Below are 14,520 nucleotides of genomic sequence, written 5' to 3'. Positions count from 1 at the left end.
CACGGACCATCGCCGCCTCCTCCACAGGAAAGGTGGACTCAAAATCCAAATTACAAGCCTAAACTGTGAATCCTAACGCTCCATTTTTTGGCGCCCGACATGTTTCCAGGGCATTTTGCAGATGCTCGAAATAATCTCCAATGTTTTTGCTCAATCTGCTCTGAGGATGGGTGAAATAAATACTTTAAACTAATTAATGTAGCACCAGCTGTTCCCGGCTCTTGGCTGGCATCGCTTGAATGTTGATGGGGGGGGGGTGGTGAAGGGAGGAAAGGGAGGGAGGGAAGGCGGGTGCTGTTTGTGCACCGTTCCTCTGTTGCCACACAATCACAAATGAACACTGAAGTCCACATTACAATCAAGAGTGACACTCCGTGAGCGTAGACCTCCGCCAAGGCCGAAGGATCTTAATTTGGCTCTGCTCCAATTTACAATCCTTGAACTCACTGAGACTGAATCAACAGCACCTCTGCTGGTTGCAGCAAATTACTGCCATTTTGCTTCTTGACACAATCAACGAGCAATTCCACACGATTGGCAAAATCTTACCCAAGTTTTTGCACAATCTCTAAAAAAATACCAACTATGAAAAATATTTATTTATTTAGATTATAGTAAATATAATATTAATGTTAACAATAAGTAATTTATTAAATAAATTCAAAAACTAAAAAAAAAATAAAAATGAGGCATAAAAACATTGTCCCTTTGAATTCTGCGGTTGCGACACGACTCCTTTCACAGAGCGGCGTAACACGGCCCAAAACACAGCAGACTTGACTTGCACTTTCACTGAATTAAAGTTACGCCCATTTTTACACCGAGCGCACAACTTTACTGATAATTGAAATGTGTTTTTGCATTATCCTGCTAAGAAACAACAACAAATATTCTGGATCAATTGTAATATTGTACTTATTTTTTCTTGTGTGATCCATAAGCTAATTTTAACAACATAGAAAATGTATTATGAATAATAATAATTAAATAAATAAATGTATTCCCAACGCAAAACAATTATTTAAAAAGGTAACAATAACAATGCATTGTTAAAAGTAAAACAGAATGAAAAAAAATCCCTCTTATTTGAAATGATTTTCTGTGACTATTAAACAGCGACTTCCTGTTGAGATGCCTTCACAATGAATTGTCTCCTTCCAAGGTGGACAAACGTAACACGTCCGATGTGTGCACTGCCTTTGCCTCCCACCCTCTCTGTCCTCCTCCAAGGCTGGACGGCAGATGGCAAGTTCTAGCCCCGCGTTTCGCGATGAGAGGAGGATGATGTCATTACCGGTTTGACAGACAGTCGCGCGTGTGCGTGCGTGAGTGCGTGCGAACACAAAGGAAGCGCGAGCCTCACGGGGGTCGAGGCAAGCGGGCCTTTTCGTGATTTTGTTGTACACATGACATCTCTTAAATGGGGGAAGCTGGGATTTATGTCCATCTTGGTAGTGTTTAGCCCCCACTCTGGAATGCTGCGGAAAAGCAATACAAAGGAATCTCACAGGAGCCACTGCAGTGTATTTATTAGAGTCCGGGTGACAAGAGAAGAGGAAGAGACTTCTATTAGGAGAGTGGAACCTCTAAGATCAAACGCAATCTGACCACCTTCGGGGCTTTCCTCTTTATAGGCTCTGCTGTATTTGCTGTTTTACTAGTGAGGATATGTGGTACAGAAAATGGATGGGTAGATGAATACTTAATCGACTTTGAATTTTTTTTATAGATGATAACCTGATGTGCACGCCAACAGCGAGAGACAGCTATGAGCGATTGTCTCTAGCTGGACCGACTCTGCCTCCCGGCTTCCCCTCGCCCTTCCTCTTCCCGGACGGCCTGTCGTCGATAGAGACTCTCCTCACTAACATACAGGTAGAATTTGTCAACCAAATGTCATGCTATCCGTCCATCCATTCCATTCGTTTTCTATAGCATAATTAGCATTGTGGATTGGGTTGAAAAATGATTTGAATTCAAATTGACAGCAGTGTAGTAGAATGCAATTTTTAAACGGTAAAGGAACTTTTGGATAAAAAGGAAAAAAAACTGTCTCATCTTGTCCAGTCAGTAGTCTTATTTATTATATTTATGTACTGTAATAGAGATTAATTGTATAGCTTGTGTTTGTTAAATAATAAATAGGAAAAATACTTTGAAAAGGTAATTGCAAATTAAATCGCAGTTGTGATGTTGAGATGGGGGGTGGGGGGGGGTCACAGTTAGATTATGTGGCAAAAATCCCAAGAGATGGAGCCAATCCCATCTGACTCAGGTGAAAAATTATATACTGATATATTTTTGGCTCCATGTCCTAGTTCTGATTGTGTTACTATTCCTGTTACCAGGTAATATTTATGGTACCAGGTTTTGAGTACTATTCTGTTAGTAGTTACTTGCTATTCCCCTACCAGTTAGTATTTCTAATCCTGGGTCTGCAGGGGTTCCAAGTATGGCAAGAGGATATTATGTGGGTAACGTAAACCACTTCTGGTTTATCAGTGGCCGATCAAATTTGTCATTGTTCTCTGCATTAGCTCCGGACGCAACAATATCATATTACACGGCCTGCACGTTGCTGCAGCAGCTGTCTGTCTCCGTTTGGATAATATTTGCCGATGATACGATGACAAGTAAATAGTAAAAAAGTAGCTGGATATGACTTGTTATATATAATGTGCGTATTTGCAGGGCCTGCTGAAGGTGGCCATCGACAACGCTCGAGCTCAAGAGAAGCAGGTTCAGTTGGAGAAGACGGAACTGAAGATGGAGCTGTTCCGAGAGCGAGAACTCCGGGAGACTCTGGAAAAGCAGCTGGCCATGGAACAGAAGAACAGAGGTAAGCGAATCTGTGTGTGTGCGTGTGTGTGTGCGGTGTGCGCGCGAGCATGGGTGCCTTTGTGTGTGAATGCACCGTTCCTCCTCTAGTGGCCATAGATGGAAATACACTTTACTTGAATTTATATGCCTTTCATTTGATTTAATATAGACGTTTATAGGTAATAACCAAACAGTGATCAAAAATATTTCATTTATATTGTACAATACACCCAAGAATGTATTTAAAGTCTTTCCATTCACCCCTCTACCATTAGCGATCATCCAGAAGCGTCTGAAGAAGGAGAAGAAGGCCAAGAGGAAACTGCAAGAAGCTCTGGAGTACGAATCCAAGAGGAGAGAGCAGGTGGAGCAGACGCTCAAGCAGCCGTCACCTGCTGACAGCATGCGCTCACTTAATGGTCAGTGACTGAAAGTAAATTTGATTGAATTTTGTTTTATTTTCACTCAGGCCGTAAGTGTAAATTTTAGATAGATTTTTACATATTTTTTTCATTTTTTGTTTTTATTTTATTCTATGCAGTATTTAATTTCTTTTACATCTTTTTTTTTTACCCCATCTACGTGTCCAATCTCTTCCGAACATTTGCAATACAGTCAAACTAATTGCTGCCATTAGTAAGCTAACAATGCTTTCAAAAGCAAAACTCCTCAAAGAAGTTAGATATGGTATTATTTGGTTTTTCAAATTATTTTAGCATTTTTCATTTAATTTTTTTCATTTGTTAGACACCACACTGAAATTTGATGCGAAGCTTATTTTTTGGTGAGCAAAATACATTATCTCTGGGTGCAGAAGTTAACTTTCTTTTTTCTGTGACTGGCAATGGTGAGTCGTCATGGCCAGCAAGATCTTCGATACATTCACAACATAAAATGGAATATTCAACAGTGTATTCTCTTCATTTCATAAAATTTGTTTTGCCTGCACTGTTTCTAGTACGTGAATATGCAGTAGGTGTAAATTATTTTTGAATTTATTCATTTATTTTATCCAATCAGACGACCATGTCTTTGTGCTTCCTTGTCAATCTAACCTGCCCAGGGCCTTCGACAACATGTAGTGCTTGTTGATGTAACATAAACTGTATTAACAATGGGACGACTTCTAAAACCAATCATATTTCAAATTTGTCATCCCCCGCATTGATGATGTCAGCATTTTTCTTTACTTGGATTGGATGAAAAACTTCATATTTATATCATAATTATGGTTTCTGCAATTGTGACATGACAATGGCGTTAAGTGGCGAATTAAGTCAGGTACAAAATACATTGCCCGCAACTCATAATGACACTTACAATATTGTTTTTCCAGGTAAGAAAAATAAAGGTGTACATTTAATGGATGTGTTTATTTGCCTTAAGTGGAAGACTCATCTGGTAAATAACGGAGGCTTTGCGTCGGTCTGAATGTTTTTGAAGCTGTCGTTTTAAGGTAGAGTGACTCCAAGCAACAGATTATTATCGCTGAAGTATGTCTCGCATTCGCCGCGAGGCTCCGAGGCGCTGCTGCTCGTTCCGAGTGAACGATGCGCCGGCACCGCTGACATTGTGTCGGCTGGACGCCGGTAGGATGTTTAACGGCGTTGATCTCTTTTCTGCCGCAGACGCTCTGACCCCTGAGATGGAGAGCGACCGCAGCAGCGGAAGAACAGATGCTGAAAGGACAATACAAGGTACAAGGGCTCAGATGAGACCATAAATCTCTTTCTTTTTCTTCTTCTCTTTTACACGCACACATTTAGTGTACTCGCCGTTGGGCCATCGCTGTTCACCATCTGGGCCACCGTACTGGGTCAAGATCATTGCTTCTCTTTAGAGACAATGTAATACTTTCAGGGGGACAAAAAAAAAAATAGCCTTCAATAGAACTGAATCAAACACTCCATCCTGTATGCGGTTTAATGTTCCCTTTTTTTACTGCAATTAACGAAAATAGTCCTAAGCTGCTATTGTAAAAATATTAGCAAACATCAGAATCAGAATCAGAATCAGAAATCCCTTTATTGTCATTGTACTCAAGTGTGCAACGAGATTAGAGAGCTCCCCTCTCCAGTGCAATACAACAATAATTTAGTTAAATATATAAATTAAATATAAATAATTGCATTTTAACGCAAGGAATTTCTGCAATTAACAGCAAGCAGTTTTGGAAGAATATGGCAATAGAGAAGAAACCAAAAAAAATAAATAAAAAAGCAAAGAAAAAATATACATATTGCCGCATGACCACCTGCTGACAGCCTGTTAACTTAAATCTTGTTAAATCATAATTTTAAATTGTTCTCAGTTTCAAACTTGTTTGAAATAATTCTGGCACTTGACATCTAAATTTTCACAAATTTTGTGTCCAATAAATTAAAGAGAAATGTGATAAACGGATTATGATTCAAGAGGATTGGACTTCACCATTTGCCTTCTGAGCCAAGAGTGAGACTCCCATCAGGTGTTAAATGGCAAAAGAAAATATGTTTAATTATATCAGCACAAAAGAGATGGGACGGAGCTTTAATTCTTGGTCTGAGAGGGGGGTCACTTTTAACGTGAGGTAAACTATGAACAAAAGTGGAAAAGTGTTTATTTGTTAGCGCCACATGTTAGCTAGCGGGCTACTCTCTCGTGGGTGGAGAATGACTTTAGGATCAGATGGAATGGACTTTACCATTTGTATTCTGTGATGGTGGGAAGGTGACTCAAATTCTGAAAGTCTCTCAAACAATATGTCGATAAGTAAGCTTGGACACTGCTCTCTATTTCGTGGAGAATGACTTGAAGAGTTTAAATGCAATCCTCCATTTGCAGCCTGTAGAGGAGTTAATTCCATCATTAGTGAATTAAATAAAAAAACCTTGTGTGAATTTTTCTTTTTTTTTTCTCCGGTTTTCCATATGCTAGCTAACTGTTTCATAGAGAATGGCATCAAGACGATTCCATTTTGCAGTGTTGCAAGCACTTTCGGAGAGTTTTTTGAGAGTTAGTTTGTTAGTTAGCAGGCTAATTTCCGGGTCACAGGACTCTACCATTTAAATTGTATTGTCTTAGAGACAAATATTTATCCAAATTCACACTTGAACCTAATAGATTATTTCTTCTTTGCTTGTATAGTTTCAGCATAATCGTGCTGCACAACAAACCAACCAACCAACAGTGCAAAATCTGCACCATGTTGTGTGCACAAATGTTGCTCACTGTCATCATCAGGATTTGTTTTGGATGTTTGCTCTTGCGATGAAAATAAATTTTGTAGTTTGGGAGTTATGCTAGGAACACATAAATCCACATAGAGTCACACAAAACGAACATGTAACCCTTTCAGCTCCACCAAGGGTAAAAACATCTCCATGCAGTCAAAAGCACCAAACGGCACGCTTGTGTGTGTTAGCGTTCTTTGCAGAAGCAGACGCGTTTGTTTACCGCTCAGGAAATACTAATGAGTCATAAAACCACCAAAAGCGTCGGAATCTCCCCTTTGGTAGCAATAAAAGAGGCCAAATCAATCCATTTTATGAATAAGCCTTGTGCATTTTTAATGCTTTGTTTGTTTGTACGCCTCCAGGGCCAGAGGGGGGGTGGGGGGATTGGGGGCGCTTTTTTTGGGGAGGGGCGCACACCGGTGATAACCTCAGTGGGCCGTCTGCTATTTGTGTTTACGCACGCACAAGACACCGCGCTAAAACATCCTCAATTATCACGCCAAAGACATGTCGCTTTAAGACGCCTCAGGGTGCGAGGGTGCGCCTTTAACCGGAACTTGACTTGGAAATTTGAACGAAAAGTTACATTTGTAAAACCGTGACAAGAAACCATGACTTTCTCATTTAATTATCATTTAATTCACTCACCGTTTGATATCAGAATGTTAAATCTCAAAGTACTTGACAAATCCAAAAGTCGTTGTGGCAGCAAATTTATGTTTTTAGCTACTGTAACATTGTTGCAAGATTCTGATTTCAAAGTTCTCATTTTGAAGCAATTATTCCCTTAATAAGATAGAATAGAATAGAATAGGATATGCCCGCGACAATCATGCGGAGAAGCGGATTGGATAATGGATGGATGCATCATATGGGCAGACTGGTTAGCACGCCCGCCTCACAGTACAGAGGTACAGGGTTTGATCCCAGGTTTCCTCCCACATTCCGAAGAGATACATGGTAGGTTGATTGGACACTCTAAATTATCCCTAGGTGTGGCTGTGAGCACGAGTGGTTGTTTGTCTTTGTGTGCCCTGCGATTGGCAGTAGGCAGGGGACACCCTGAACTGGTTGCCAGCCAATCGCAGGGCACAATAGTTTGAACTATTAAAATATAATATAATCTGCTTTCTAAAATAGACTGTCATACGAATGGCAGATGATTTAAAAATAAATGCATTAAATGTATGGCTCTCATTTATTTTCTTTCATATTTTAAATTAAACTTAGCTCCTCCCTCATTTCAGCATACCTCCTTTGCACCTACTTACCGTATTTTCCGGACCATAGGGCGCACTTTAAAGTCCCAAATCTTCCCCAAAACAAACGAGGCATCTTGTAAAGCGACGCGCCCATTATATGGACTAAGCATCACTCGCGACCATCAACCCTTTTACTCATTGGGCTGTTCGGAGTGCATGTTAGCACACCCTGCTGGTCAAAGTCTGAGTCATCTATGCTTCTAATTGACCGTGACTTATACATTATGTGACTATGGTGTTTGGGTGATGGTGTAGGAGAAAGCTGGACAAAAGGGCAGCTGTCCACAATGTTGTAGTCTGTCTTATCATTTATGTTATTGCAAGCAAGAAACGTCCCAGGTTTAGACAACAGACTGCAAAAAGCCCAAAGCACAACAGCACATCTCTCTAAACAGCAATGTGATTGGCTGAGTCTAAGTGACTCCCAAGAAGCCATTGCTATAATATTTTTGTGTTATTTTTATTTCTTATGGGTATAATAATAATAATAATAATGGGGAAATTCGAGATTCGGACCCAGGCCTCCTGGGGAGACTGGGTCCTGAACGCGGCGCCTTAGACCACTCGGCCATCCTGGATATATAGATGGCATGAGAGATACATGTTTTGTGTTAATCTTATTTCTTTGTTTCATTGCTTGTATGCAGAGTTTTTTCGGTTTTGATTTGAAACCGTGACTCTAAGGAGTGTGGTGACCAGTGAAGTCCCTCCCCTGACGTTGTCTGGTAGACGTATTCCCATGACACCACTTATTGGTTAGAGTCAGTGTTGTTGGCAGTGATTTCGTATGGTTTAAGGACATCTCTCATTGACTTGGGGTGATGCATCTGGCAGCGATCCCTTTAAAGGATTGAATCTTGTTTAACTGGCTACAGCTAGCGTGAGAGCTAGCGCGAGCTGAGCTAGCGCGAGCTGAGCTAGCGCGAGCTGAGCTAGCGGAAATCGCACCCTCAACTTGTGTTGCGCTCTTTGATGCCGTGCGTCTTATGGCTGTAAAAATACGGTATATTAGACATGGCTTTAGAGTCATGAGCACAAAAAGAGAAAATAGGTGAGTCTTCCAGCGAATAAGTGAGGATATGTCCCAAAAATAAAACTGCTAACTAAAACAGGTGAGAAAAGAGTGTATGGTGCAGTGGTACATTGACCTGATTAAGGCCATCACTGATGCCCTTCTGTTGTAACATCACAATGAGGAAAATACAAATCTAAAGAAAAAAAAACTAACACGTGTGTTGTAACGGCATGTTCCACCACTTTCAAATGATGTCATATATTTTTAAGATTTTTAAGCGACATTTTCCCTGTCCAACTTTCTCACATGGCCGCGTTGGATAAGAAAAAGAATGAAATAAATTAAGAATTAAGAAGTCATTAAAAATATACGCTGCATTTTTGTGCTTTTTGTTCAATTAGAAAAGCATTTGTCTGCCACCCGTGTCTCCTCGTGCGCTCCACTCTGCCAGCCTGGCTGTATAATTAACCTCCAATGGCAAACAAAAAAAAATGAGGTTGATAAATTACACTGAGAGGCAAATAACTAACTAAATAAAGAGCGACGTATCAGCACAGTGAATGTGTTGGTATATTCTCCTAACTCAGGGATTCAAGGAGGTGTGGGGGTGGGGGGTAATGAGGGCGTAATTTTTAGCAAACTAATTATTTCTATTTGTCTTTTGTCACACTTCTCTAATTCTGCAATATGAACACAGTCGGTGTTTATTAATTGCTTTTCGCTGTGTTTTGAACAGCTTCCAAGCAGGAGCAAAGCTCTTTTGGCAGGCGGGGGCATCACCACCGCCACTATCTCGAATATCTTTGCTATTCGCTATCTCCAAAGTTCTTTTTTGTGGTCGGTATCATTGCTGTTGTCGTTGCTAGATTTAAACATCAAAACAGTTCAAGAGAAATTAAAAATTAAATGAATGAATGTCACTGAAGCAAAAGAAAGGGAGGGGAAAACGGCTGTAATTAATGAATCCCTTAATTGTCTTCATAAAATATTTGCACGGGCATAATTTGCATAATTTACATGTATTAATTAATCTTTCAAAGGATTTTTTTTTTTATGCTGAGAGAGGCCGAAAAGAAAATCCCTTTGTTTTATTTAACATCTAATGAAATATGTATTCTCTTTAATGAACTTTTTTTTTTTGTAATCTCAATTTGAATGTAAAAATACTAAGGTTTTAACATGTTCTAATGAGGCTGTTTCATAAGAACAAATTGTCATGCGATTTTTGAACCGTTGCGCAAACATTTGCAAACGGGCTCATGTTCAGCACGCAAATTATTGGTAATAGAAAAAAATGACTATTTGAAAGAAGAATTTGTGAAAAAAGTACTGTTTAAATGTCAATGCTATAACTACTAAGCCAAAACAATTAAGACAAAACTTGGAGATTTGCACTTGTCATTGGACCCTAATGATCAACAGCATTTTTATAAATATTTTGCACACATTCTTCTTCAAGATTTGTGCATGTCAACCCATGGTGAATCCAACTGAAACCCTCATTGAAATAACGCACCACCGTACAAAGAAAATTCCTTATCACCGTACAATATGACTTTGCTGTCATGTCCGCCGTCAAGTCTAACATCCCACTCCGCTAAATGTCTTGGTATGCATTTTGTCTTCAGCATTGAATTATTTGGCCGTGCTGCCGTCGAGAGGCGGACGTCACGTTAAAGGCATTACCGCTCCTCTGGCAGAGGAAAGGTAATAAACATCTGACAAGCTTCCTGACAGACGCTTTTAGATGAGATGAGCACGTTCTCGTAGGAAATGGACAAAGCGCGTTAGGTTAGCGCTGTCTGGAGGTAGCACGCCACATACGATAAATATATCAAATGTCTTAGTAATGAAGTACTGTCCGTTCTTTGTTTTAATAAACCAAGTTTTGACATCAACGGCTAATAAATAAATAAAGGTTTTGAACAGGTGAATAAAATTAAAGGTCTCATATTACTAAAAAGAATCTGTTGGATGCATGCAGATCAAAATCAAGTAAGTCAATTTGCCACTTAACATGTCAAGACAGCGAATTTTGGAGCGCACGCAAGCCACCACAAAGACAACATGGATTCCATTTTCACTCGTGGAGGCAGCACTTTATCGTTAAACTGCCAAATTACAGGTCAATGTCTCGTCATGTGCAGATCCTTATCTGTGGTGCATGCAACGGACACATCATTTTAGACAAATAACGCAAAATAAATGGTTATTTTGGTTCACACTAATGATGCCAACTCCCACTAAGTTTTTTAAATAATTATTTTTGCTAATAAAATAAAAAAGAGAATGCTTTAAAAAAAATAACGAACTGAAATTGCATTAACTAAAATTAACTATAATTATAGCTAAAATATCCTTTGTTTTCTTTGTTAATAAATATCAACCATGAGCTTTATTTTAAATTTATTTATTTTTGTGTTACTGCATGGCCATACAGAAGAAGCAAGGTTGAACAGTCCTTTGGGAATTGTAGTTTACTTGATTACACTTTTTTGGTTATCTTACACTCAACATATGTAAGGAAAAAAAACTACCATAACTAAAATGAATACTAAAACTAAAAAAAAAAAATCAAATGAAGCAATTTGGAAAAAAAAAATAAAAACTAATTAATTAAAAACTTAGCTGAATTTATAATGTAAAAGACAGAATGAAATAAATAGCTGTCAAGTCATAGGTGCAGTAATTCTTTTTGAGGGTGCGGTTAGTTTGTAAACACTATTATGTTTGTAAAAGGTAACTTAAGATTTACTTGGGTGTTTACACTTAACAGGTGGGTGGGCATACCAGAGACCCCAAACTTTTCATGCAAACTTAAAAAGTCAATTTTCTAAGACAAGATAACTTTCTTTACATGCGCTTCCAAGTTTGGTGGGTGCACTGGCTCCCTCTTGTGGTACGTGAAAAAATTACTGCTTAAGTACAGTTGAGTGGTATTTCATTTTTAAGTACATTTGCAATTAATCATTTTGAATTTTTCTAAACGTTTATGAAGATACATTTAATCCAACTTTTATGTGCAAAGCATTTTAATTTAATTACTAAGATACCACGTGTTTTCCGCATATTTAAGCGGAGTGGTGGTGCACAATTATATTCAAAATACTTATTAGGACTAAAATCTCTTGTCACTTTCCATTGAACACGCTTCACCAAATTTTAATGTTAATCTTGATGTTGGGACTTGGAGAACTAAGAATTTTATTAGGTGGTGCTTGGTGTAAAAAGTTGGAGAAGCACTTCACTAGAGTTTTGCAGGGTGATCATTTCTGTGACCCATCTCTTTGTTCATCACCGGTGGCTAATTCTCATCTTTGTGTTGCAGATGGCAGACTCTTCCTGAAAACCGCAGTGATGTACTAATAGCGCCGACAGGAGCTACGCACTTGGAGGAAACCTGGTGGGAAAAGGCCGATTAAAAAAAAAAAAAAAAGAGAGAAAAAAAAATGGAAACAAAGGATGGAAAAGATTCTCCAGAGTGCATTTCCAGGGTGATTTGATTTTTGGGACGACGTGGAACTGCTGCTTGAAGGAAATGCTGGAGGAAGGTGTGTCTGAATGTAGAATAAAAGCAAGTTTTTCTCTCCCCGGGATTTGAGCTAGTTTCCACCGGAAAAAAAGCAGCTTCGGGGTCGTAGATGTTGAGCACAGTCAAACGTTGGCAACGACTCATCCAACCGCAGCACTAAGATTTGTTTTTAATACCGGTGACATGAATTCGCCCGTTTTTGTATTCCAAATTAGAATTTTGAGACGCAAACAGAAAAGATGGAAAAATTGTTTAAAAAAAAATAAACATACAAATGAAAAAGTTTTTCTTAGATGACAATACAATCAAGTTTCCTTTCTACCATTGTTGTACATAAAATGCTAACAGTGATAGGACAACTGGAGCAAATTGATATGATATGTGTATATATAATGTCATGCAGTAGAACGTGTAGGCAAACAATACCACCGTTTATATAAACTTCTCTTTTTTGGGGGTTTGTGTTCTGTTGTATTCCTGAGCCATCATTCTTTCCGATAGCTGCCACTTTGTTGAGAAAGCATGCAGGCATGATGTAAATGTTTGTCCTGAAATTATGATATTTAATAATAAATCCTATATTGTGCTGAACAAACACGTAGGGTTTTACTCACCACCACACGAAAAAAAAGTTTCAAATTGAAGACTTTTCCTCTTGTACACTCTTACTGTAATCTTTATAACAGAGATTTCTTGGAATTTTGCTGTACATTTTGGATGATTTTGAGGCCTCAAAATCTGCACTTTTTTTTTTCTTTTTCTTTTTTAAAAAGAGAAACAAGAAACTCGAGAACAATCCGTCATTGTTTGTGCAACAAGTTCTCCTGGAGAAGACCATTTTTTTCCCCCATCACTTTCCTGGTATCCCAATGAATAAAAAGTGAACTTTTGTCCCTGAAAGACTTTTAAACATGTGTGTATATTCTTATAGAAATAACCCAATGTCACTTTTGAGCGTATGTGTTCCAATCAGAAGAAAAAGAAAGAAGCCTCCCGTGTGTGTGTTTTATCACTGATAACTTATATAGCTTCTTGTTTTTCCCTCTCAAAATCATCTCTTCATTGTACTTCTGATAATGTTGACAATAAAACCATGTGAGTGTGAGAAAAGGGGGTGCACCCTCTCTCTTTTTTCCATGTATGTAAGGGGTGGGCGAGGGTGGGGAGGGGAGTTTACCAAAAAAAAAAAAAAAAAAAATGCAGGTATGCTGTACTGTAGAAAATGACTGAGCATATTGTTCTTCTCTTTGTATAGCAATGAAAGAAAATGTACACGAATAATCCTTTATTCTTCGGGAGTGTTTTTGGGGTGGGGGTGCGCACCTTTTACTTCCATGTGTGTGTTTTTTTTAGGCTAATTGGAGACCCACGTCTTATGTAAATGAGGGTGTGACCCAGCTGACTGTAAATAAATTATTCCCCGTGTTCTTTCAAGTGTATGATGCTGATTGGCCAAAACGCACCACCGACATATTTCCAACTCCCACCCAAGATACAATTCTGACATATTACAATTCAAAGGCACCAGAAGTTTCGTCCAGTAGGTTTCATTCAAATATTATTTATAATCATGACTTCACGACTGTGTTAGCATAGGAAAGGCATCTTCAATGACATTGTATATATGACATATTTCATACCTAAGAGGTGCTTCACATAATCCAAAAATACAATATTTAAAAGCAGTTACCAGCAAAAGAATTTAAGAGATTTAAAAGCAAAGTAAAAAAAATGAAAAGTGGCTTAATAAAAGTACTAAAGTCGCACACGGCGTAAGAACATGATCATGGAAAAATTGATATTACAATTGCTTTCGACTTTAGTCAGAGGTATAAGGCAAAGCAGAGTTTTTAATCTGGATTTAAAAGCATTTACACTTGAGGTTGACTTCACTTCTGTTGGCACCTTATTGCATTTGCATGCAGCATAACAAGAACATGCGGATTCACCATGCTTGCTTTGAACTCCGGGCTCCACTAATTGACTTGAGTCTGTAGACCTCAGACATTCCCGCACAATTATTATTGCACACTCGCTGATACCAGCTTTGACAGTGACTTAATGTGTAAATTATGACATGACTAAAATGGCTGTCAATAAATGATCGGCTGTCTTCTTTCAACTGCATAAAGCGACATAGAATTAAATATCTGTTCTGCACCGTCGGATATAACAAATTCTACTCAAACTATTGTTTTTCCTTTCCCAGTTATATAGATATTGTCATTATGTTTTTCTTTCCCTTAAATTATTACTTTTATTTTTAAATTCACTATTATGCAATTGCGACCCCACTGACATGGTCCCCAACCTTCTAAATACTTGTTACACAACAAATGTAACTATAAATTGCAAAATGAACAAGAAATGTGAAGTCTCGGCCTGTGATCATTTTATTAGCTGAGGTTTTTCGTTGTCCTTGTCTACCTACTCTAAGATGCGTGTCGGACGGCTGAGCGCAGTCTGCTAACAGCTTCTGAACACAGCTATTTATGTACTATCCGTTTATCCTAAACAGCATATTTGAGTAACGTTATTTCCCCAAAAAATGTTGTTCAAAAGTGCCATTCGATTATTAACGTGGACGAGACTGGCGAAACAACATCATATGGAATATGCTGCTTTATCACAGCCAATCAGCTCATGGGGTGAATCCACTTATGGTCTAATTTGTCG

General features: G+C 38.6%; 1 protein-coding gene across 4 annotated transcripts in view; it reads left to right on the top strand.

The window, feature by feature from the left end:
* The window catches only part of dachd (dachshund d), a 134,864-nt gene extending 121,890 nt beyond the window's left edge, over positions 1-12,974 (top strand). For all 4 annotated transcript variants that reach the window (XM_088315572.1, XM_088315571.1, XM_088315570.1 and 1 more), the window contains 5 exons: positions 1,730-1,875; positions 2,692-2,839; positions 3,096-3,239; positions 4,449-4,517; positions 11,641-12,974. In XM_088315572.1, coding sequence (XP_088171698.1) covers positions 1,730-1,875; positions 2,692-2,839; positions 3,096-3,239; positions 4,449-4,517; positions 11,641-11,678 — 545 coding nt within the window. In that variant the 3' untranslated portion in view covers positions 11,679-12,974. The remainder of the gene's footprint in view (positions 1-1,729; positions 1,876-2,691; positions 2,840-3,095; positions 3,240-4,448; positions 4,518-11,640) is intronic.
* Positions 12,975-14,520: the final 1,546 nt, after the last annotated feature.

This window comes from Idiotropiscis lumnitzeri, chromosome 14, assembly GCF_059441095.1.
Source record: "Idiotropiscis lumnitzeri isolate Australia: NSW breed Sydney's pygmy pipehorse chromosome 14, RoL_Ilum_1.0, whole genome shotgun sequence".
Classification (NCBI taxonomy): domain Eukaryota; kingdom Metazoa; phylum Chordata; class Actinopteri; order Syngnathiformes; family Syngnathidae; genus Idiotropiscis; species Idiotropiscis lumnitzeri.
The sequence above is the reverse complement of the archived record's forward strand: the minus strand, read 5'-3'. Positions and strand labels throughout refer to the sequence as shown.